Source organism: Patagioenas fasciata, chromosome 9, assembly GCF_037038585.1.
Source record: "Patagioenas fasciata isolate bPatFas1 chromosome 9, bPatFas1.hap1, whole genome shotgun sequence".
NCBI lineage: Eukaryota > Metazoa > Chordata > Aves > Columbiformes > Columbidae > Patagioenas > Patagioenas fasciata.
In genome coordinates this window covers 25,198,006-25,222,082 of record NC_092528.1, presented here as the reverse complement: position 1 = coordinate 25,222,082, position 24,077 = coordinate 25,198,006, and the positions used below count along the sequence as shown (strand labels likewise).

Below are 24,077 nucleotides of genomic sequence, written 5' to 3'. Positions count from 1 at the left end.
AAACCAGGGGCCAGGTTCATCCTTGGAGGCAGAGGCAGCCCAGCAGCATCAATTCCAGAAGCTGCCTCACTTTGTACTTCACAAAGCACTTGCGATGTGCGATCTGGGCACACAGCATTATACGTGTATGTGCCAGGTGAGGAGACTGGCCAAAACCAGGAGAGCAGGTCTGAGTCTCAAGGTTGGAATCGCTCAGCTTTCTGCTCCAGTGTGTTGGCTCTGGCACCCAGGTCATTCTGGGAAAGACTGTTCTCCAGCTCCTGTGGAAAAGTAGATAGAGCAGGATTTCGTGAGAACGACTTTTTTTCACACGACATTTCTTTTGCATTAGGCTTATTCCATTTAGGCTGAAAGCTATAAGGAAAGACAAAATCTTCCAGCCTGTTGGTAAGGCACATAATGCATGGCCACTCCTTCACGAAGCCAGGTCTGCAGAGGTAACAGCTAGTCCCACTATACGCGTGGCAGAAGATACCCAACAAGCTCCAGGTCTGTCTCTAGGAGCACACATGAGGTCTCAGCAACATACCCACAGCCCAGCTTGGTGTCTGCGTGCACCTCCCCAGCCAGGCTGGTTATCCTTACACCCATGGGTGCAGATTGAAACTGAGACCTGGAGCAAGAGAACATGAACCCAAACTCTTGCCCAAATGGTTTGTGCAGGGAGAGGACTTGCCCACCACCAGAGTCAACCATGGAATGGACCACAAGTTTGTGGACCTCATTGCCCATTCCCTGGAGATATTTGCTGCCTCTGGAGAGGTGGCTGCACAAAGGTAAGCACAGCCTTGTCCTCAGCAGCAGAAGGGGATGCAGCTGCTCTGCAGCCGTGCTCCCTGGGCTGCATTGTGTGTACACAAGCCCCGGTGTGATTCCCCTTCTCCCCTCCCCGGCAGAGCCGGATTTGGGTATTTCCACACTTCTTCCCCAGTCATAGAGTCTATGAATTTCTGGTGTTTACTCTAGAGCTCAGCTTAAAAGAAGAAAGGTGTTTTGTATTGCTACTCCTCCACAGGCCAAGCACAGGAAGCAGTGTCCAGCAGCAGGGGAGCCCTTAACTTCAGTTAATAAATACATCCTTCATTTCCAGCCTCTCTTCCTTGGCAAATGCTGCTTATCGTAACAAAAGCTGCTTGGACTTGGCCAGGGATCAGCCCCGCGAGTTTACAGGATTCACAATTCACAGATGTTAGGAACTGTCAGGGTGAGTGTGGGTGGAGAATGTCAAGTCTGAAATAGCTCCCCTGCCACCCTGGCACAGGCAGCAAAGAAAATGTTTCCAGATTACATTCTTCGAACCAAGATTTCCTACAAGGAAAATGTAGAGGGGGGATCAGTAAGAGGCAATTGCTGCTGTCTCAGAGGGCTCCTGACTTTTGCCTGGGCGGCTGGTGTTTGTGCTGACATCAGCACAAAAGGCACACCGTAGGCAAGCTATAGGGCTTCTTGTGTCTCCATACACACAAACATATATGTCTGTTTGAAGACGCAATCCCGCTGGTACATAGATACGTGGACGCTATTTTTTTCCTGCTGGAATCCATTTTAATTTAGCTCCTGATTCATATTTCACTCATTCTCCAAAACCACAAAACCAGGATAGGTTTACAGCCTGTACTATTTGGATGAGCCATGGAGGCGGGGGGGAAAGGGGGACAAAACAGGTTGCTTTTCTGAATGATTTTTCTCTGTGAGTCAAAAACAAAAGGGGGGGGCTGGGAAGGAGTGGAATTAAATTAAAGCCTTCCTTCCAGGCTTTTATTTTCCTTCAAGAAAACCAAATCTGCTTTTTCATCTTCAGGAGTTTGTTTTGGTGGATTTTACTCTCGTTTCTTTAGCCTTTAGTGGCCTAAAAAAAATATGATTTCTGTTATTTTCTTACTTTTTTCTCCTATAGATATTTGAAAATATTGTTGTTTTTCACGTGGAAAATGTATATGTTATTTACAGAACAGAAAACCAACAGAAGATTTCTATATCATCTCAATTCTTTTTGAAGAAAAGGTCAAAAAATATAGAGGGAAACTAACAATTATATCTGATCGTTTTCTTGGGGGCAGGAGAGCAGGAAGGGGAGGCAGAGGAGCGAAAGTTCAGAGTTAATTTTAATTGAGGAATTTCCCCGTATTTTGTCATTCAGCTTTTGAAACTGTGACCACAACAGATTGTTTGAACTGTGGTGTGAGAGAGACTGAAAATTTCCCCGGGCAACTTTACGCAGGTACTGGCCACAGAATTGACAAGCAAAGCCCTTAAAGTGTGATGAAATTCAGCACGGGCACTGCACCCGGCAGAGGAAACTCCGGCCATCTGGAGATTAGGACGATCTGTGGCCACAGCAGTTTGCAAAATCACAAGAGCTGCCAAAATTAAACTGTGAAGTCAGGCAGGAAGACAACCAATGACCGGTGAGATCAGAAGTTCAGAGATGCCCCAGATGAGCTTCCAACAACAAGTGTGGCCGGCGTACACCAAAGTTTATTAAGGATGTTGAGAGGAGGGGAAAATATCCGTGCAGAAGATGCCCAGCTGGCGAGGAGGGACTGGTGGTGATGCTCAGGTCACTTGATGAATCCCATTGGCCAAGTCCCTGGGAGATCCCACCCATTCGCAAGTGTAAAATAAATCTCTAAAGTTGTACCTCGTGTACCATTTGACCTTATAGCTTTTAGCCTGCTGGCTTTATATCTATTTATTTATATTATTTCCGTTTGTACCCAAAGAGGGGCTCGAAGGAAATGAATTTTGAACCGGCACCTTTCACCACCTTGCAGTACTACCCTGATCCCTGCATCCAGCGGTGAGTCTCTGAGCGTGACGTAACTCTCTCCTATCGCAGGTTTGATCTGAGTGTCTTGTGTAATTGTTAACTTTTCTGCTATCGTCCGGCGGCAGCTGGGCTGCATGCGGAAAAAATGTGCCGCTCTCTTCATGCTCACTGGAGCTTATTATTATTTTTGGCTTTCTAACAGGTTACTAGTTAATTATAGGCATCCGTTTCAGATATCTCCCTTTTCCTCTTTGACATTAGAGGAAAAAAAATATGATAAATAACATGAAATCTGATAGTATCTTTTCCCTGTGTTTTGGAGCAGAAGGTTACTCTGTGTTTTGGGTGCTTTAAGCTCTGTTGGTAGCTTTGGGTAGTGCAGGAATTGCTTTAGCTTTCTATACTGTGTTTATTTGTTCCTTCAAATGAAAATGCTCTTGGAAAGAATGAGCTTAACTACTAAGCTCTGAGATTTTGGAATTTAAAGCATAAATAAATCATGTAAAAGATTCAAAGAAGAAAAAGATTGTCTTCTAAGAGACAACCTTTTCCAAGAATATTCTTTCATTCTGTTTAACAGCCAACATCAGAGCCTGACAACCACTCTTATTTTAGCTTTGTTGTTACACTGAGTTTTATAACTTTCCAACAGATAAAAGAGCATGTCTGCATGAGGTATCACAGTATCACATTGTCAGTTTGTTTGTTTCTCCCAATAGAAGATACTATATTTAAGCATGTAAATGACATGTAGACGGTATTTTTCCAGTCGTAAAGTTTGGAGAGGTGAAATCCTCTGAGCGCGCTTGTCGAGCTACTTTAAGGCTAGTTCCTGGCTGTGTGTTGGAGAAGCCCTGGCTGGCATCTCAGGAAAGCATTTGATTCCCAGAAGGGTTAACTGTTAACCCTGCATCCTCGGCAGGGTGCTGGGGAAGGCTGCTTGTCTTGCATATATAGCTCTTGTTCAAGAAGGGGCTTGGCCACCCTCACCGAGCTCACGGCATTACAGGCAGCTTCACAATCTCTTCTTTTTTCCCCCCACTATGACGACATGTTGCAACGTTTGCGGGGTGCTTTTCTCTCCTTAATCTGCTGGGTGCTCAGTGCCACCCCTGTGTGACAGTCCTGGGGAGGAGTGTGGAGACCTGGCAGCAAGGAGGGGCTGCGTTTGGGGCCAGCGGAGGGGAAGGAGAGGAGGGGAGCTGGGAAATAGTGCGCGGTCCTTGGCCGCGCTGCTGTGGCAGAGGAATGTGGAACGAAGCCCGGGGTATTGGTTTCCCCAGTGAGACCTTCCACAACACGAGCCCCAGGGCTGGCTGGGCACAAGCAGCCATGCTCTGATCTCCTGCAAACCCACCCAGCACTGCTGACCCCGGCGGAGATGTGCATGTGTCCAGGAGAAGAGCAATACGAGACCGGTGCCCAGTCGGGAAGGTAGATTCAGGCTGGCAGCGGTGGGGTCTTTAGCAAACAAGGCCATTTCAGTATCTGGAAGGCACAGCCAGGCAAATTCCCTAGCAGAAAATTTAAAAAAAACAGTTTTGAAACCCTAAAGACACACTTGGAAGTGTACCTGAGCTCTGTAACAGCTTCCCAGCCCCTGTGAACTCCTGCCAGTCACATACCATCCCACCATCTTATGTCAAATAATAGGTTCATAAAATTGGTACTGTGGCTCAGGCAGAGAAAAAAACCAAAACAAGACAACAACAACAAAAACAGATGGAGCAGGAACTGAACACAAAAATGTTCCCTTGGCTGTATTCTGTAGATCTTTTTAAATAGGCCTTTCTCACCTTCAAATCTGCATCTTCCATCAAGTCAGACCTCTCACTGGAAGTGCTGCTCCTCTCCACATGCCTTAGCAGCATGATGACTTTTTAAGTGACCATCGTGGTGTGGGAATCCTCAGGACAGCTTGAGACATATAAAGTTTGTGACAGCTCTCAGTCATAAAACCTGGTCGAGACGTAGCTTAGAATAATAACACATCTCAACTGTTATGCGTGTCTGTTTACGTGAGCTGAGAGTGGCATTTGTCCATTATTAGTGGCTGTGCGCTGCCACAGGCAAAATCACCTGAAAGTTGGCCCCAGTGATACTTTTCTTAATCCGAAGACATAGATAGTTTTCAGCTTTAAGCTCCATTGGTTGGATATTCACTATGTCCTGGGTGACATTCGTCTGACTGATTTAACAAAACTGAATAGTTTCATAATTGCATTTATTTTACACAATTTGAAACACTTCTGCTTTGATGTGGTCAAAGTGCTTTATTTAGCTAATACCAACGTGCTTATTTGGAACTTTAAAATTACATGTAGTAATAATCTAAGCAACAAACTGATAACGTTGAGCTGAAGCATGCTGGCAAAATAACAACAGCGAGAAGTGTTTGAAACCCTGTTAAAATGGGTGTGCGGAGTCACATAGATTTCCCTGTGGGTCTGTGTGGAGGGGGAAGCTGTTATAAATCCCAGATAGCTCTAAGATTTGTGGCTTCCGTTTATCCTCTGCTGTTGCTTCATCTATTAATCTCTCTACTTTGGGGGTGTCCAGCAGGCAGACAACGTGGGAGCCAACTAAAACATCTCCTCTGTCAAGAGGTGAACACACATCACACTTAGGAGCATTAGATAATGTGCCACTGTAATACTTGTATACTTACTGCCTGTCACTCCACAGCAGTCAAACTATGTGCTGCTGCTATGGTATATCTAAACAACACAGTAATTCATTGCTACAAATAAGAAGAAATAGCCAGGTGCCCAGACTCCCAGTGCTGTGTGCTGCTGTTCAGGTCACTCCAGCCTCTGTCTCAACAGTGCAGCTCTCTCATTTAGGCTATTATGTCTTTGTAATCATGGGCATTAAATCAAAAGCACCCCCTGCATCAAACAAAAGTACAGACAACTCTGCTGGGACACAGGACAGCAGCATCCTCCTCCACAAGCCCCACTTGTTGCTGTGGAGCTGAAGTTCAGTAATAGTGGAGTTGAACAAAAACCTCAATGTTTTCTACTTCTGGTTCCCTTATAAAGGGATTTGCATGAAATGCTTGAAAATGATGGTAAAGCAAGCTCAGTGCTCCGGCTGAGCACTGGTGCTGCTGTAAGGATAGAAGCATTGTGTTGCAGCACCAGGTTGTCGACCTCTATGAATTACTTGTTTGGATGCTACTGTGGGAGATCACCCTGTGCTGCAGAAACCCCAGGTTAGCTCTGAGTCATAAAGCCAGCTAACTATCTGCAACGGATGGGATTTCCACCTTCCAAGAAGTGCCCACCTAGCAGCAGTTGAAAGCTGCTAATGTAAGATGAAGAAGGCACTGCAATTATGATCAAAGTCCAGCTGTTGAGAGCTATGTAATTAGCCTCCCTCTCCAAAGCCGCTTTTTTTTCAGCTAATGCCTGGTTGGGGGAGTGATGTTTACAGATAAGTTACTTGTGTTCTTGGAAATAATGGTCATTAGGCTGTGTTTTACCCAGGAGCTCTCTTCTTTTTGGGGTTGTTGGGAATGCACCTGCTGGTGCACTGGGCTGTGGTCCTTGCCTGCTGTGCTTGCCCCCCACCCTGCACCCAGGCTAATTGGTGGCCTCAGGATTTCACATCACTGATGTGTTGAAGGTGTTCGCTGTGGCTTACTCCTCCCTTTTGAATGAAAGGCTTCTCACACAAGCTGTTCTTTCCTCTTTCATTTCTGGCTTTGTATTCTCAATATGATATGGCCCAGCCTGCCAAATCTCACTAATGACAGAGTCTCAAGGAACAAATCTGAAATCCTCTGGTCTCTGCAGCATCTGTGCTGGAAACCTTTTTTCATAGACATAGTGCTTGGTTTTGGGAGCGGGGGGGTTGCCAAAAAGACAAATTAAGGGGGAAAAAAAAAAAGTATCTAGAAAAAAAAAAAAAACATTTTTAGAGGAGGATGAGGGAAGTTCTGTCAAAAATCAGGGCACTGAAGGGAGGGGAGGGCATGGGCCACAGCAGCATCATCTGGATTTTGGTGAGCAGGGTCTAGTTCCAGCCAGCTGGAATTCCTGGGCTCAAAGGGATCTTGCATCAGTATCAAACAGGGCTGGTGAACGGACTGCAATTATCAGGAGTCTCGCTGATGTTGATGCTTGCAATGCAGCACAGAGGTGAAAAACTTACGATACCCAGTGCTCGTCGTTACTAATAGGCAGTAATGAAACAGCAGGTTTCCTCCCTTTGGGGTTGAAAGGGGGCACATTGAGGCAAAACGTGCTGGACACCCCTCCTGCTCATGGGCAGCAGTGCCCTGTGCCCCTTTGTGGTCGTGAGTCAGTGCTGGCATAAGCAGCTCTCCTGTCACTTGAGTATTAGCTGGGTGACATTGTGACAGAGCTCTGCTTAACCTGTAATAGGGTAATGTCTTGCAGGAGTGTTTCATCCCACATGCAGGTTCTGCAGAATCCTTGCCTTTGGGCAACTGTGTGGGGTTTTTTTTCCTCTTTCCTCATACTGTGTTTGCTAAAGAATGGCTAAACTGCTAGGACAGGGTGGACAAATCTCATCCGGCTTCACCTTCGAGGTGAGAGCCCAAGCTTGCTGTGCTGGCAGAAAGACCTGAGGCCAAGAAAGGAAAGCCACATGACTTGGTACAGATCTATTTGCAGAAACAGCCAGTGATACAGCAGGTACTTTCCAAAGACTCAGAGAGGGGCCAGAAACTGTTCTGAGCAGCTCATGGTGTGCTCAGGGCAGCCGGTGACTTCTGGAGGAGCAGAATTCACTCCATGAAGGAAAGAAAAGCAGAGGGGAAGGTGCTTTTTTTTTTTCTTTTTTTATAATGGGTCTTAGTGAGCTCTCCTGTGAGGTGGTGGCCACCTTCCGACTGTGCTGTCATCCCTGGTAGAAATCCCACAGGATAGGGTCCCCAGCTGGAGCCAGATGTGCAAGGGGACAGTGTGCAGGGTGGCCTGATGTGCAGGAGGACTTTGCAGGGCAGCTCTGCTGCCAGCATGGGACCTCTTGGCTCCCCCCCAGCACCTCGCTAAGGACATGTACTGCTGGTGGTGAGGACGGGATGGGTATTTATCTTGTCTTTGTGGTGTGTTCTTCAGTTGGTCTCCTCTTCTCACACTGCAGTCTCATCAGAACACGGGATTAGAAGATAGGATCTTTGCACAACACGGCTCAAGACCAGCATGTTAAACCCTTTTCAGTTCTTTCTTGCTGCTAGAGCCCCTGCAGAATCTGCTCTTCCCCACTGCCCTCCTCTACTTTATCATGGCTGGACCTCTTTTCTCTATGTCAGAGCGACGTCATTGTGCTGAGGATGTCTCAACCCTTTCACAGTCATTGCCAAAAACAGAACTTTGCTCTTTTCCTTTTCAAAATGGTATAAGCCCCTCAAGAGCGTTAAAAGAAAATATTTGTGTGCTTGGAGGTCCTTTTAGTGTTGCTTAAAGGATTAAAGTCTCTTTTTTTCTCAGATCTCAAAAGACTGTAAGGAGAATACATGGAGTCTTTCATGTGGTCCTTTTTACTATGAGGAGAGAATACCTAATTAATAGGATCTTGCTCATCTTCCAAAAATACTGAAGAAATTAAAGAAGCAAGTTCTCAATTGCTCAAATGTTCAGAGATGTTTAGGGTGTTCATGGTACATGTTATAAGTTATAACCCCCTGCTAATTTGTTTAGTACCTTCTCCTACAAGCTAACTTGCAATGGCTCCTCTCAACAAACACAAGATTTCTGGCTTGAAACAGAGCAGAAGGGCTCAGCTTTGATTTTTGGGGAAAAATAAAACTCCCTGACATCCAACAAGTGGCCAAAAGAGTATTGAACCCTTATACAAAAAATGTCCATATGTGTCCCAATGCATGGAGGAGGAATGAGGGTTTTGAATGAAGAAGAAATAAAGGAAACTTGGCTTTTAATTTGGCACCTGGCTCTAAGCTAGTTTTGCGCCTATGTGAAAACCTTCGTGGGAACATGGGCATTGTGGTGGGAGCCAGGGGTTACCCTGCCATTCAAGTTTTGACTTCTTCTTAGTTTAAATTTTTGTAGCCTATGATCAAAACTGAAATAATCAGAAGGAAAATGTTTCACTATAACAGATTCCTGAGGTCTTCTGACAATATATAGATAATATCCTTCCATCTGCTTAGGCAGCTTCATGAACACACCTATATCAGTTCCTAGGGCTTATCAGGACGGTTTTGGTGCCTGTTCATTATCACTTATTACTGCGTAGCAGGCCATCTCCCCACAGGATTTTGCTGCTGTCATCTTCAATAAGGTGTCTGAATGCCACAGGTGGCCTGATGTGATAAGTACTGATGCATGTAAGCAAGGGGAATTTGGTTAGTGCATGGAGCTATAAAGAGAGCAGCCACCTCCAAGGGTGAGAAGGGGGAAACCCTGCAGTAAGTGATCGGGGCTTCAGTAGGCTCTTTGCAACATAAAAATAATTCTGCTTATAAAACCCTGCCCTGGGAGGCTCAATGCCTGTCCAGTTTATTAATGTCGGCACGCACCTAAGTCAATGCGTGCTGAAAAAATGCATGGAAAGAAGCTTGCAGCGTGTTGGTGAGCTGGATGCTGCAAGCAGCAGCTGCCCAGCTGTGCTTTACCAGCAGCGTCTGCCTCTAAACTCAGAAGTAAGACCCAGAGCTGGAGGGGCAAAACAGTGGGATTGCTGTGCTTGCTGTCAATGGGGTCTCTGAGAGGGCTGTGACAGCTGTGAAATTGTAGTTCAGCTGGCTCTGAGAGTTAACATGGGCATTAAGTGGTCAAATATAGGATAAAAGAAGATGGTAATGTCAAACAATAAAAATCATTTGCACTGTATTCCAAGTTTTTTGTTCATATTTGCGAACTTTCCTCTTAAAATACACAGGCTGGAAACATCATTCCTGTTTTCGATGGAATGAGACACTCTTTATTCATAGCACTCCAGAATTAACTGCTTTAAGATAATCACAAGCAAAAATCATAAATCACATTAAGTGTGGCAATGTATTGATAAAATTATAGGGAGTCAACCCTGTAATTTTTTAGCACCAGGCATAGCTGCAAAAGTGAAGATCCTGTGAGCACTCAGCGCAGCTTACACACCTGTAGTGTTTCTGATAAACAGTTCATTTGTTTTGTCTTCCAGGACTACGATGTGCTCTTAATTCTTTGTCCTTCATCTGCCATGTCTTGCAGCTCTTTTGTGACACAGAGAAAGGTTTTTGAAAGTGCTCTTATTTTTGAGAGGAGGATTCTCTCTGCCCTTGGGCTTAGCAGTAGCTGGTGTGCCATGAAGTTGCTACTTGCTAAAAAATGCAGCCAGCGTGGTATTTTGCAGAAGACTTGATTTTCCTATAGAAGTATCGCTGTTGGGACAAAGCATCAGAAACACATCATCCAAAACATCAGATTTAGCAGGCTGGATGTGAGGGTAACAACTGGGAGCTTTAAGCAAATTCATATTACAGGAATCTGCACCTAACATCTGCTTCACTGGTGTTTCTGTTTTGCATTTTAATTATTTACTGAAATACAGGATGTTGCTGTTTACAGTTTCCTGCTTCTGAAGAGTTCTGGGGAGTTTCTGTATTATTGTGATGATTTATTTTATATTCTTGTAAAATTCAGCCTTCTCCAGAGAGTTTGAGGGAGGGACTTTGAAAGTCCCCCAAGCAGTTCACAGACAAAAGACTTTGTGCAACTGAAGCCTGAAGCAGCTTTTGTATGAATAGGTGCCTTAGGGAGCCAAGAGTCTTACCTGGCTCAACGCAGAATGTCACCAGTCTTTTGCAGCAGACAGTCTGAGACCCTCCTCTCATTAAAAAACAAAATAATAATAATGTATTTCATGTTCTCTGTGGCGAATACTTGTCCCATACGAACTGGGACTGCAGCAACTCTGCGCCTGCTGTTCGATGTGTGGGGGTGCCCAGCACTTTCCCCGGGGTTGTAACTGCAGCACACCAAGCACTTGGGCAAACAAACCCCAGGAGCTTTTGGGGTGACCCTGGCAGAGAGAGGATCTGATTTCTTCACACATCAAAAACGTTCAAATCTCAGCAAGTTTAAAAGAAGCTTCATTCCTGGCAGAGTGTGTTCATGTCCTGGGGACCGTGCGCCCTTAATGCTGCTGATAGTGATACGGCACAAGCAGGGAAGAGGCTGCTTGCAGGAAACATATACCAGGTTTTAAAGCTCGGGGCATATTGCAGGGCTGCAACCCCAGTGTGAGCAATCGCAGCTGCAAGCACAGCCAGAAAAGCCCATGCTGTGTACACCCCTGCCATGCCATGGAGTCTGGGTATTCCCATTGGTTTGGTCCAGAAAACCTCACTCCGTTCAGTGGATGCAGGTGTAGCAAAGGTGGGAGGGACCTGTATCTTGCATCTCTCATTTTGTTTGTCTCTGGAAGCTTTTGGATGGCATCAGTGCTCAGGAAAGATTTGGAGGGAATTAAAACTTCCTTACCAGGGAGAAAAGAAGCAGAAGCCCCTTGCTGTCTCTCCTGCAGGTTGGAAACAGCCCAGAAATGTTGTTTGGTGCAGGATTGTGAGAACGGGTGCTCAGTTTAGCCTGTTGCCAAGACCAGATTTGAGAGCACAGTCCCCTGAGCACCTCGGCCCTGACCCACAAATCTACACCCAGCATCTTCATCCCACAGACGCAGAAGGCAGTCAGACAGCTGGAAATCCGAGCTGGGCTCACCCAGTTTTCTGAAGTCCATGGTCACATGCTGCAAAAGTCTCCTCTTTTTCCATCAAGCCTCGCGGCAGCAGGCTGAATGAGGCACACACACCTCGTGGTCAGGAGCAGCTGCACGGTGCACCAAGTGTTCACAGCTTCTGTGGAGCTGCCTTGGGAGGACTCCATGTAAATGCACCATACCTAACAGAATCACTCCATCAGTTCCCATACACTATACTTCTACACGTGTATCTTCCACTAAATAGAGAATATTGTGCTTGAAATAACCTATTATCTGCTCAGCTGGGTGCTATCCGTATACCACAGTCTGGAGCATGTAAATCAGCAGGGTGGGAGTTCTTCCGAGGATGCTTCATCCCTGCACTCCCTGGGTGAAGCACTGAGCCTGATTTCATCTCTGCAAGCATAAGCAGTGCATCCGAGATGATGTTGGATTCTGTGTCTTTTAAAATAGGTACTAACTAATGCGGGATGGGGGGGGGGGTGTTTGTTTGGTTTTCTTCCCTAGTTTAACCCTGTTACTCTTTGGGAGAAAGAGTAACTGGCTTTGCTCCCTAGATTTTCACAGTTGCTCTTTGCCCCACATAATTTCATTTTTATTATGTTAACAAGCAAACTAGTCAGGAACCCAAAGAGATCTCTCCCTGGCAGCTACCCAGCACAGTGCCTGTCCCTGGTTTGATGGACTGGCCATGCTCATGGTGAACCCTTCATCTGGGGGTTACTCTTGGCAATGTGATGCCTGCAGCTGGCACTTGCTCTGATGGTCCACAGTCCTCAGGAAGAGATGAGCTCGGGACATTTGGCAGTAGACCGAACTGCAAGAAGCTCAGCCTAGGCCATGCCTAACTTGTCCACACTACACTATGTCTGAAAAATGTGCTTGTATGTAGATAAGGGATAATACACAAACCAGACCTTGAACCTGAGCCAGCACAGTGGTGTGGTTGTAGCTGAGGTCTTTCCTCGCTGCTGTACCCTGGCTTCAAGTGGAACTTTTCTGTTAGTGCCTTGGGGTTTTTCTTTGTTGTTTCCCCCCCCACCCCTCCTCCCTAGCTCTGGCCTCTTTCAGAGCCTTATAGTATCTAATGAAAGCCAGTTCCTAACACCCCCACCGCCTTTCTAAAGCTCTGATGCGCTTGGATGAATTATTTTACAATCTGTAATAATAAAGTGATTTCTCATTCTCTGTTGTGGTCTCTGTATTGGTGTGATGGAGGTAAACTAGTGAAACCTGAGAGATGCTAGTTATGCTCAACACTGCAAAATTTCAGCAGACGATAGATAAAAGAAAGAAAACCCAGGCCTCCTCATCTCCTGTGGGAAATACTGAAAATAAGCCCCTTGTAAAAAATGAACAGCAATGAACTGCTGTAGATATTGTTACTGGGTAAATGCTGTGCTCACTGGAAAAATACTGATGAGCAAAGCTCAAAAGAGGGAATTTGATTCAGCAAGCCTCAGGAAGGTCAGATTTCTGGCCATCGCCTCTTCACACCTTTTCAATTTTCCTTATTATGTACCTAAAATCACCGCAAAAATTGATGATGAAAGCCTGTAATAGCTGTATTTTGTCATGACTGTCATCTCTTGAAAATGACCTTGACTGCTTTAATTTCTAGAGTTGCTGCTTTCTTTTAATATTCAATGATGCTGTAGGAAAGGACGCAGCTAGCTAGTTTAGGCTGCTTTGAACGTTTTACACCTGCCTTTTTCTGCCTCTAGATAAGATGAGGGGTCTCCCCATATTGTGCAGAAGAACGCAACAGCAGAGATCTCCAGGTCTTCTTCTCTGGTAGCTTGTGGACGTTCCTCCAGGCACCTGCTGCAAATCATTATTGATGGTGGATGAGTGGGTCATAGGGTGATTTGGGGGTTAGGCAATCCCGCCTGGAGGCACAAAAGTTGATCCCTGTTGTCTTTAATTGTACCTGCAGATGGGCAGCAGAGGTTGACATGTGGCAGTGGGGCTGGAGGTGGCACCGACCCCGCAGACCACTCAGCTGAGGTCTGTGATGTCCTCTCCTGTACCTGGGGAGGTGTCACTCCCTTTGTCCTGCTGAAAAACTGTCAGGGCTGGCTAACTGACTGTGAAAAGTCTCGAGTTGCAGTGAACTTTGAAAGGTAGACCCAAGTGCATGTTCAGCTGGGTATCTAAAACTGAGCAAATCATGTCTATTGTTTAGAACAAAGGGATTTTTTTTTTTTTTATTGAATCGAAGATGATTTGTAGTGTCTGAACAGTTTGCCTGTAACATTTAACTTACAATACTTATTTTTGGACTTGGCTTAAAAATACCTCAGAATTTTGAGGGCTGGGCCTGTTTTTTCCTGCTTGTGTTGCTTTTGAGAAGGCTTTTCTCACTTATGGCAGTAAAAGCTCTCACCTCTGCCCGGCAGCTCGGACGCCTCCCCCTCCAGATGGGCACTGCTGTTACCCAGCGCTGCAAATAGGTTTGGGGAAGGGATTGACTGGAAAAGTGAGTTACAAAATAATACATTTGCAACTGCTTTTGGATTGGTTTTGGGTTTAATGGTTTTTAAAAATGAATGGAGATTCAAAATTTCTTTAATTACTTCAATTTGGAAAGTCTTGGGAACATGTTTCCCTGGAGGCGTAATGATGGTGAACAGGTCTCTGTGTGCTTTACAAATTTGGTGGCACTGCTATAGTGGAGGAATAGAAGGGCAAAGATGGGCAAGCTGACCAGCGGTTGAGCTGGGTGTCCTGAGCCCCAGCCTTGTGCTGTAACTCTGGACTTCCCAACATGGGTCTCTCAGGCTCCTGGATGGTTTTCTGGAGGTTCCAAGGGCTCTGTACCTCGGGCTAGAAAACACTGATTGCAGTGGGCAGGGGAAGGAATTCCTGTGGTGGTGCTTTCACCTTGATCAGAGCTTCATCTCTCTTGGCCCCTGCTGAGAAAGGGAGTGGGCTGAGCAGAAGGGGAGGGGATGTCCGCGGCTGGGTGAGGAGGTAGTTTCCAAGGATGTGTGAGAAGGGGAGGGTGGAGAAGGGGTTGTCCAAGGTTGAATGGGACATAAGAGAGGGGTCTGGGAAAGTTCACAAGATGCTGAAGGAATCCTTGGAGAAAAAAAAAAAATAGTATTGACTGCTCCAATAATTAGGGGACACTTCCTCTAGTGCTGGCGGAGTGATCAGCTGCCTGAAGCCCTGAGGACAAAGAAATGCCTCTATCATGTAGAAGTGGTCCCTGTAGTCAGGCTGACAGAGATGACGTGTAGGTAGCAGACATGATGACAGGTAGGAGATGCGGTGGGTTCCTGTTGCTGAGAGTGTTCTGAACCAGTTCTGCTTCCAGAAGCCATTCCCAGTGGTCGCTGGGGAGCAGGCCATGCAGTGCCCAGTCTGGGAACCCATCAGCACAGTAGCACTGGGAATCAGAGGGAGCCCTTTTCTCCCAAAGGAGCTCTGCTGCCAGCACTGGAGCAGGGCGCTGGCGTGGTGATAAAACATGCTTTGAGGGCCTGCCACCAAGCTGCAAGTGTTGCATCCACTGTGGGCATAGTTTTACTCAGGATGACTCTAACTGAAAGAAGATGATGAATGGAAAAAAATCCCCCTTGTGTTTTTCAGCACAGTGAACTAGGAGGATCATTCTGTGCAGGCAGTTTCACTTTCTTTGATATAGGTCAGTCTTGCTCATGCACTGAGGGCTCAAGTAAAGAGCAACCAGAAAGCTGAACGATCCCTTCATACACCTTTCCATTCTGCTCACGCACACTTCCAAAAGAGAAATTGAAATAATAGAGAACGCGATGTGCTGTTACAGTAGACTCTAGCAGAACACAGAGATTTTATAAGTCATGCAAGTAGCATTCCTCTGAGAGAGAATTGCTTTATATATCTCAAAGTTGAAACAGGGCATGCACAATGCAAGGCATGCCTATAGAACAGGAAGAAGCTGGTAGTCCTCCCTAGGCTGTCCTCAATGGATGCTGTAGGACACTGTCTGTGTCACAGAGGCCTTCACCACTGTCACTCTGGGTTCCCTCTTGTGTTCCTGATATCTCCTTGGTTGGTGGTTATGTCTGAGATGAGGGTTCACCCTTCAGGCAGTTATCTCCTTTTGTTTTCTAAGGCACGTCTCTCTGTCACTGGGCCGCTTTTCTCTCAGCTGCCCCTACCCTTAACCCACAGTGCTGCCACATGTTTTTCAGTGAGATTGCCTATTGGATGTGGAAAATGTCTGAAAAATGCAGGATCTGGGAAAAAATAATGGACAGTGAAACAATGGGTGGAAGTTATATTCTGTCTCAAAAAATCCCATCCCAGCAGAGGCAGGTGAGTTTGTTATTCCTTACATTTGCCCTTCCAAACCCATTCATCCTTCACTCTTCTTCCAACGATATTTTATAGGACAAACAGATGGGAGCAATGTTATATGGGAGGAAAATGAGAAGAATTTAAAGAAGTTGCTCTAAGTCTAGATTTTAAAAATCAAAGTCTAAAAGCTGGGATGGAAATCTAAAGGAGAATGAATACTTGTAAGCGCAGTTCAGCAGGACCTGCCTCTGCTGCGATGGGAGTCAGTCCCTCTTGGGCTATCGTGAGACAAGACCTTGGAATACGGCATGAGGCAGAGGAAGAAACGGGATAACGCGTTGTACAGTGCAGGTCATGCCGGGAAGGGGTGGCTGCTTGTTGGTGAAGTAAACTGAGAAAGAGGTATAGATAGAGGTGAAATACAGATCCTTGAAATTCAAAAGCTATCTCATCTCTGAGGGAGTGAGAGCCTGCTTGTCTACCCACGGGCTTTCATTTTGCCCCCCCTTTCATGGCAATGAATCTGTTTGTTACCAGAGGTCTCTAACGGGTGCTCCCAGAGTGTGTTTTGCTGTCCAAGGGTGGCTGATGTGGCTGTGGGAGACAAGTGTGCTCCAGGTTTTGGGGAATTCCAGATGACACTGCCTGACAGGGGCACGCTTGTCCCCTGCTGCCAGACCCTGCTTCCCTCTCCTCTTGAGCAGCTGTGAACTTCATTAGGTAGCAGTGTCTACAAATCACTGACTGCAGTGTTAAAATGCAGAGCAGGGGGAATTCCAGCAGGACGAGAGCTGCCAAGTTCCTCACGTTTTAAGGGTGGGGCCTGAAAAGAAGCCCCCTCCCCACTCAAGAACTAAAAATACAACTAACACCAAGATTCAGGCAATTAAGTGTAATGCTCATGAACTTAAATAGTTTGTTAACCATTGCTTTTGGTGCATTTTAAGGTGTAATTGCAGAAGGTGTGGAACAGCACATGGATTGGGATTGCTGGAGCTGCCAGCTTCACTGTTCTGTGACTTATTTCTTTATCCAGGCCACACTCTGAGCCAGTTTAGAGCTAATATATCAATCTATGTATGAATTAAGGGTTGTTAAGTGGTTAACTGCTTTAAGCATTCAGGATGAAAGATTAGTTTTTAGCCTGGGCATCTGGGTTTGAATTCTACTTCCACCCAGAACTCTGAGTGTGGCTTAAAGCAGGACACAGCATTTCTGCAGCCTTGATTTTCATTCCTGGACTTCAGCATTTTAGTGATGATAAATGAAGTTTAAAGGCTTTTTGCTCTGGGAAGTGTAGTGCATACTCTACCTGAAGAAATTGAGGCCTTTTTGAATTTCTCTATCCAGACACCCAAAATCACTAGTTCCTTATTGAGAAGCATCAGACTGGGACTCAAGTGACCAAGTTTGTATTTCTGGCTGCACAACAGGCTCGCCAAGTAATGATGAGTAATACTATGACCTCCTGGTGCCTTAGTTTTCCCACAGGTAAAATGGGAGTAATTATACTGTCTTCCTTTGTAGAGCACTTTGAGAGCTATGAATAAAATGAGCCATTAGATATCATTATTTAGACACCATTAATTATTCTTTGGGTTCATTTGTATAATGTGCAAATGCTTTCTTTATAAGAGTAAGATGTTCTTCTCTTTGAATCAAGGTTTCCTAAGTACTCCGCTAGAAGGTCCTTTAGAGGAATAGATCTTGTGGAAAAAAGACCCAGAGAAATCTGTAGCTTGCAAAGAAAAACTTCTGTTCCCACCTGCTTGTTCACTGACCAAGAACTACAGATCCAATGATAGAAAATCATACACCATTGATAGACATTTGGTGGGGAGAAGCAGAAAGCAACATCCTGTAACTTTAGCAACAAGCAGAAATAAAGCTCTAAATCATTTTGCTCATCCCTACTGTGAAATATTTCTTTTTACAAAATTTTACAATGGGGTTTATACCAATGTAAAGCCATGAAGTCTGGCATATGTAAACCACACTGATCACTTCTGAGAGTTTGTACACTGTGCAGGAGAAACAGAAACCACCCAGAGCTCCAGCTTTCAAGGGAAACTAAGGAGAACTGGAGGTGCCTGAATCTCTTGAAACCAAATCACTGAGATACCTTATTCATTTCTGCTTTCCCCATAAACTCCACTGTTAACCTGGGTGCAGTTCAGAGTGTTAAAGCTCCAAGACTATTTTGAATGGAAAAAACAAAACAAAGCCATGCTACTTCTTGATTGTGACAGTCTTTCATATTTTTGGAAGGAGGTTGCTGGACTCATGCATACAGCATTGCCTGAGCTGCATCAGACCTGACCCTGTATCAGTGAAATCAGGTGGCATCTGCCTTTAAGGTTAAAGCTATAGAGGAGGGGCTGTGCATGCTCTCTATCAAACCCAGGTCTTGCTTTCCTCAGGAGCTCCTGTTTTCTCCCCAACAGTAAGTCACACTTGGTGTTTTGGGTTTAGCCCTTTCTAAGAAAGAATATTTGTAGTGAAAAGTGGCTTTTTGGGTGAGAAGTGTTGTTGTGTTACAATAGTTGACTTTATTAGTTCTCTGTCATTGTTTTCTGGTGTGGAAAGTGGGGGTTTTTGTTGTTGTTTTGGTTTTGTTGCTTTTCTTTAATGTCTTTGATGTGAAGGTAGGAAGGGGGAAAATATGGTCAAGAGTGGAAAGCATGCGCTTACAGGGAGGTAGTAGGAGCAGAACTGTCTTGTTTTCTCTCTGGTTTGTCTCTAGCTTATGTTGTGCTGGGCCAAGGAGTCGGGGCTTTGTTTCCAAGTATGTTGGGACCCTCAGCTCCTGGGAAGGGCAATAGCAGTGAGATGGTCTAAAGGTTGTGACAGGCAAATGCACTGCTTGCCAAGGTTTTTTTTGTTTGTTTGTTGATTTTTGGTGGAGTGGGATTTGAGTGTTTTTGTTTAACATTCCCAGCCCTCTGTGAGACTCTGAAATTGAGTGCTGTGTGGGCACAGATACAGGGGCATGTTGCTCTCATTACCATACTTTGCAGAGGCCTGGCTCATCGGCATGATGGCAAACTGAATCACCTGGGATGCAGTCTCGGCGTGGGGGGTTGTAACACCCAGGACCTCCTGAAATAATCAGGAGACAGCAGAACAATCAGCATGCATAAGGCTTCAGCCCACAGAGTGAATCTGTAAAATGCTTTCACCTGGAGTCTGGGCTGCTCTTGCTTCAGCAAAATAAATAGGATGGAGCTGAGCTAGACTTTAGGGGGAGTGGACTGTTGGCTGAAACCTGTGCTGGGATTCAGTGGGGCAGGAGCAGTGTCCTAGCACTGTGCCAGGAAACCCTGTGCTTTTGGTGAGGTGCTGCTTCTCAGAGAAGATTTAACTTGCTATTTCTGCTAAATAATAATTCTGTTAATTCATTAATAATTCTGGTGGTTTTTAAAGAAGGGAGCTTGTGTGTGCAATGTCCTGTCCAGCTTGTAGTTTGATGGGGGCTACAAATCCCTCTGTAGTTCCAACCTAGTGCAGTTAGTGTCCTCTGATGCTTGTGGCAAGCTGCCTGCCAACTATTTCAGCAACTAATGCAGGGAATTAAGCATGTAGCTTGTAGACTTAAGGCAGAGGGTCAGCTAGATGATAATTGCTACCATGTTTTGTCCTGTCATAGTCCATGGTTTGTTATAACAGGCTGTGTTCAGTAGTGTCACCTTCTATGATGCGCTTTGGGATTTGTGGTTGCAGGTAAAGGGGATGGTTTTTAAATATCTGTTAATAAAAAAGCAGCTGGTAGGAGCAATTTGAACAATGCAAACTACTGCTATCTTTTGATCAACTTTAGGCACTTGGGGATTATTTTCCTGAAGTTAGAATGTTTGCTGATATGGGAGAAGACAACTAACTAGAGCAGTGAAATTTATGCATAGACCTTGGTTAGGATTTAGCTGTTATTTTCTTGTGGAAGAGCAAATTTGGGTACTTAGCTATGTTGATTAGCAGACAGAGAGGCTGCTCCTCTATGTTGAAGGCTGTTTGTTAAGGAAAATGGCACTAAGTTTACATGTCATTAAAATCTCAGGGAAGAAGACGGTTTAGCTTGCATATAGCTTTGTGCTGAACTGAATTTGGTTTTGTTGCAGCTTGACAGCTCTTTCCCACCTGAGAGCAGGATGCACCAAGCTGGCTAAAAAGCAATGCTCACTGGCTCTGTAATGCTGTAGCCTTCTCACAGGTGCCTTGCCAAGGCTGGCCACCTAATCCCGCAGCCTCCTTTGGAAATAGAGCTGTACAGGTAGTAAAGGTGTTGCAGAGAGTATGGAAGGACTCAAATTTTGTGTCTGTGAAAGCAGGGAACTTCTTTTGCTTGGCATAGGGAAACATGCCTGTTTGGCCATCAAGTAAAACCTGATAATGCTTTTCTTAGCAATATTAAGCCAGTAGTTTAGTTAAGTACAGGGGTAAAGATGACACAGCTGGAAAATACCTCTCTGGAGAAATTTGGGGTTGTGTGTTTAGTATAGGGATGCAGGGATTGTGTCTTTAAGTCGTGTGACTCTTTCCAACAGCTCTGCTAGCTTCACATGTGTGGAATAACAAACCTGGTTTTATCAGACTGTGCAGCTAATATCCATCTTCTTATCCTGCGCTGCAGGCTGTAAAGAGTGGTTGGTTGGAGTAGGTTTACAAGAAGCAACTTCTGCTTTGCTGCTGAATGGGACCACAAGGGCTGAACTGATTGCTTTGCCTTCTTGTGACCCAGGACTTTGTGCAGCTGTGAACCAAAGCTGGGACATGTCATGGCATGCAGGAACCTCATCGCACTGAGACTTCTTGAAGGAAAGAAGGTCTCTGAGGAGATGTCTGGGTTTGGTGAAGTTAGTTCTTGTGTACCTAGTAATGAGATGGTGTGGATGGTTGTCACTACCTTTGGACTTAATTGGTTAAGTGTTATTTTAAGTCAAGGGCAGTTGTGATAACCAGCAGATAACTGTTACAAGTGAACGCTTCAGTGATTTGGGAGAACGCATTGTGGGGTTTCTCTACCTGTTCCTGAGAGGTCAGAACTGGGTGTGGGGTATCAAGAAGTGCTTGGGGTCTGTGGATTTAGTGGCAGAGTGAGTTGGGGGGCATGCATGCCCCATTGCTCCCCTCCAAAGCTCACAGTAGCGTTGGTTCCCATCTTACATAGCAGGCTTTAGGCCAGATCTGTTGTTCTGGGTTTCAGTACAACACTCTTGAAAGTGCCTTACCAGACTGAAAGCTTGAAAGGAGTAATTTCTGATACTTTGTGGGATAACTGCTGTTCTCTGAGGATTTGATAGCGTTTATTCACATATAGTGTGGGTATGTGAGACAGAGCTATTAGCTGTGACAATTCTGAGTTTTATTTTTGTCTCTGGCTATTAATGAACTTTTAAAGGATGTTGGGGTTTTCTTTGTTAATCACGAAAAGGGCGAGCAACTGAAGTGATACTTTCACCTATTTTGAAGCATGCTCTGCTATTGCTCTGGGGGCCAAAACTGCTTTGATTTTTGTTAGCTTAAGAAAACTGTCTGCTCTTTTCAAAGACCATGTAGTTCTGTGGGCAGCAGAGGTGAGGAGAGCCCTGCTTTTTGTAGACCAGAGTCATCCTCAAAACATAAGAGGCCACACAAATTCAGTAAAGAGAGCAAGATCCCTCTCTGACAGCATCCAGAAATAGATACTTCAGGATAAATTAGAGGAAAAGAACAACTGTAGTGTGATCCTTCCTCTGAAACACTCTTACTTAATTTTGACAGGTTAATAAATAAGGGTCTCCCATGCAATTTGTTTAGACCATTGTGTTAAATAGCACCAAAATGTGCCAACCCAAATGTTAGTCCAGTTCTTTTTGGAATCCATTTATAGCCTTGGCTCCTTCCACAGCCATTCTCCTGGCAGGGAGACCATTCACTTGCATTGTGCTGAAACAGCCCTTTAATATGAAAATTTTGCAGGGTGCCCCCATCCTTGTAGCAGGAAAGGCAGTCACCTGCCTTGTACTTTAATTAAGTTTTTGTCAACTGCAAATATACTCAAAAAATTCCTCCCACTCCCCCTCACATCCATGCAGCCATTGAGTATTTTGACACGGGTATAAAAGCTGCTGTGTTTGAATTTAGAAATTGGCCAGTGGGATGAGAATGTGCAGCTGTGGAAGGCGCGAGTGCTCTGGCTTCGTCACTGCTCCTCTTGGGCCCACCTATTTCTGTGAGGCGTGTGGGAGCTTAAGGGGATAAAAATGGCCAAGGTAATTAGCAGGTCTGGCGGAAATCAGCCAGTTGGGCTCAGAAATTATTGGAGGTGAGAAGGCAGTAGACAAGCAGATATAATCTGATGTGATGGAACTTATGTCCATAGAAAATAAAGCAAAAAAGCTGTGTTTTTTAAAAATATTATTCAATTTTTAAAAAATAATACTTATTTTAGTCCAAGACTTCAGCTGCAGTAGCTGGGTGTAGAAGTCACCTAAATCATCCAAGGCCATGCAATCTAGAGAGGCAACCAGCCAGGGAGAGTGGAGTCACACACTCATTAGGTGTTCCACTGGCTTCAAAGATTACCTGTTTTATATGGAAAGTTGATTATCTGGGAATAAAATGGAAAGTACTTGTGTTTTGTTGTTTGTTTGTTTGTTTTCTCTGGGATTATTATGATGCAGCATCCCATCAGACTCTGAGGGGTATTTAACTTATTGGGAAGGGTGGCCAAATTCTTTCCCGTCTAAATACAGCATCTGCAGCAGTGCGGAATGTGCGTTGTACAGCTGTGAATGTTCCAGGCATTCAGTGTGTCTCGTTTTTCACACAATAGCTTCTATTTATGGGTTTTCATCAAGTTGGGCTCATGCATTCAACATATCTTTGTGTGTGTTTTCTTTTTTCTTTTTTTTTATTTCTTTTTTTTTTTTTTTTTTTTTTTTTGCTTTTGTTTTTTAAGGTTTGTAGAAACTCCGAGCCAATTCTCCTGGAAGGAGAGTTACTACCGATCAGCAATGTCCCAGAACTCGCAGCCCAGGGAATTCCTCAGTCCAGAGGTGCTCCAGCATATCTGGGACTTCTTGGAACAGTAAGTGGAACTTGTGGAAGAATGTGTTTTAGGACAGGACGCCTCTATGAGGCTGTTCCAGGGAACAGATGTTGGGCTTTTTGGAGTCTTCTCTACCTGTTGATTAGAAGATGCGGGTGTGAGTCTGTGATGACTGACAGGTCTTGAGCTCTCAAGATGTTCTTCATCCAGGCTGTAGTAAACAGGAGTAGAGATCACCAGTGACACTGAGTCTCTTCAAGACCTTGGTTGCTGAACTGACTGCTTTCTAGCACACGATCACTTAAGATGGATGGTTGGCATTTTCCCCCAAGAAAATGGGATCATTATTCTATGTCCAGGTTGAACGTTTTCTTCCTTTGCTGATGCCAGGGAGGGAGAGGAGGTGGAGGTGGTGCAGAATTCACTCTGTCAGGCCTGTTGAAGGAGATAGCAACAGAATCAGTTCTATGACTGATCCTGACACAGTTTCTACTATAAATCCTCCATGAGTTCTGTCTTTGTGATTTAACTCCTGTGCTCTTGCCTCTTTTTTAGCAAGTGAAATGTCCCTCCAGGCCCTTTTCAGTTCAGGGGCTGCTGTTAACATAGTGGGTGATGAGGTTCAATAGTAATTAATTACTCTATCCTGAGACTGGTTCCTGGTCATGCCTAAGTTCTGAATGGCATCCTAGCACATTCGGAGTGGAGGAAAACAGTTTGGCCAATTTTAACTGCGTTTCTCTGTTCTTTTCAGGCCAATATGCTCGGTTCAGCCTATCGATTTGAACTTCATCGATGGCCCATCTGAAAACGGCCCTACAAACAAAATAGAAATTAGCATGGACTGCGTCCGGGTGCAGGACACGGAGCTGAATGACCCAATGTGGGTGAGTAGTGGGAAGAAATTCCTTACATTTAGGGGACTGATGAGATTTTGCAGGAGCTATTCATTCTGCATTGTGCTGGGGCCGTCTTCCCTGTCTTGGTGGAGGAGCTGTGGCCACCGCCTCTGACCATCGGATTTCCTTCTCACTTTGCCTCTTCTGTCCCACTCGCAGAAGATGGTTGGGATGGCTGGGAGTCTGGCTCTGCCAAGTGCCTCTGAACCTTCAGGATGTTCTTCACTGGGTTTTCTTTCTTGAAGGTCAGGTATGAATGAAAACTTGGTTTCAGACTATGATTTTTGTTTTGTTTTGTTTTTTTTCCCCTCTTGTTTCTATGTAGACAAAGCCAGGTACTGTTTTTAACAAGTATTGGTCATGGATGTCTCACCAGTATGGCTTGAGACTGGAATGCAGATGAGGC

The 24,077-nt window shown here is 45.1% G+C and overlaps 1 protein-coding gene across 3 annotated transcripts in view; it reads left to right on the top strand.

The window, feature by feature from the left end:
• Positions 1-2,674: 2,674 nt before the first annotated feature.
• TP63 (tumor protein p63) overlaps positions 2,675-24,077 on the top strand; it is a 106,238-nt gene continuing 84,835 nt past the window's right edge. For all 3 annotated transcript variants that reach the window (XM_071812657.1, XM_065844440.2, XM_071812660.1), the window contains exons 1-3: positions 2,675-2,800; positions 22,683-22,811; positions 23,527-23,659. In XM_071812657.1, the coding sequence (XP_071668758.1) occupies positions 2,739-2,800; positions 22,683-22,811; positions 23,527-23,659 (324 nt within the window). In that variant the 5' untranslated portion in view covers positions 2,675-2,738. The remainder of the gene's footprint in view (positions 2,801-22,682; positions 22,812-23,526; positions 23,660-24,077) is intronic.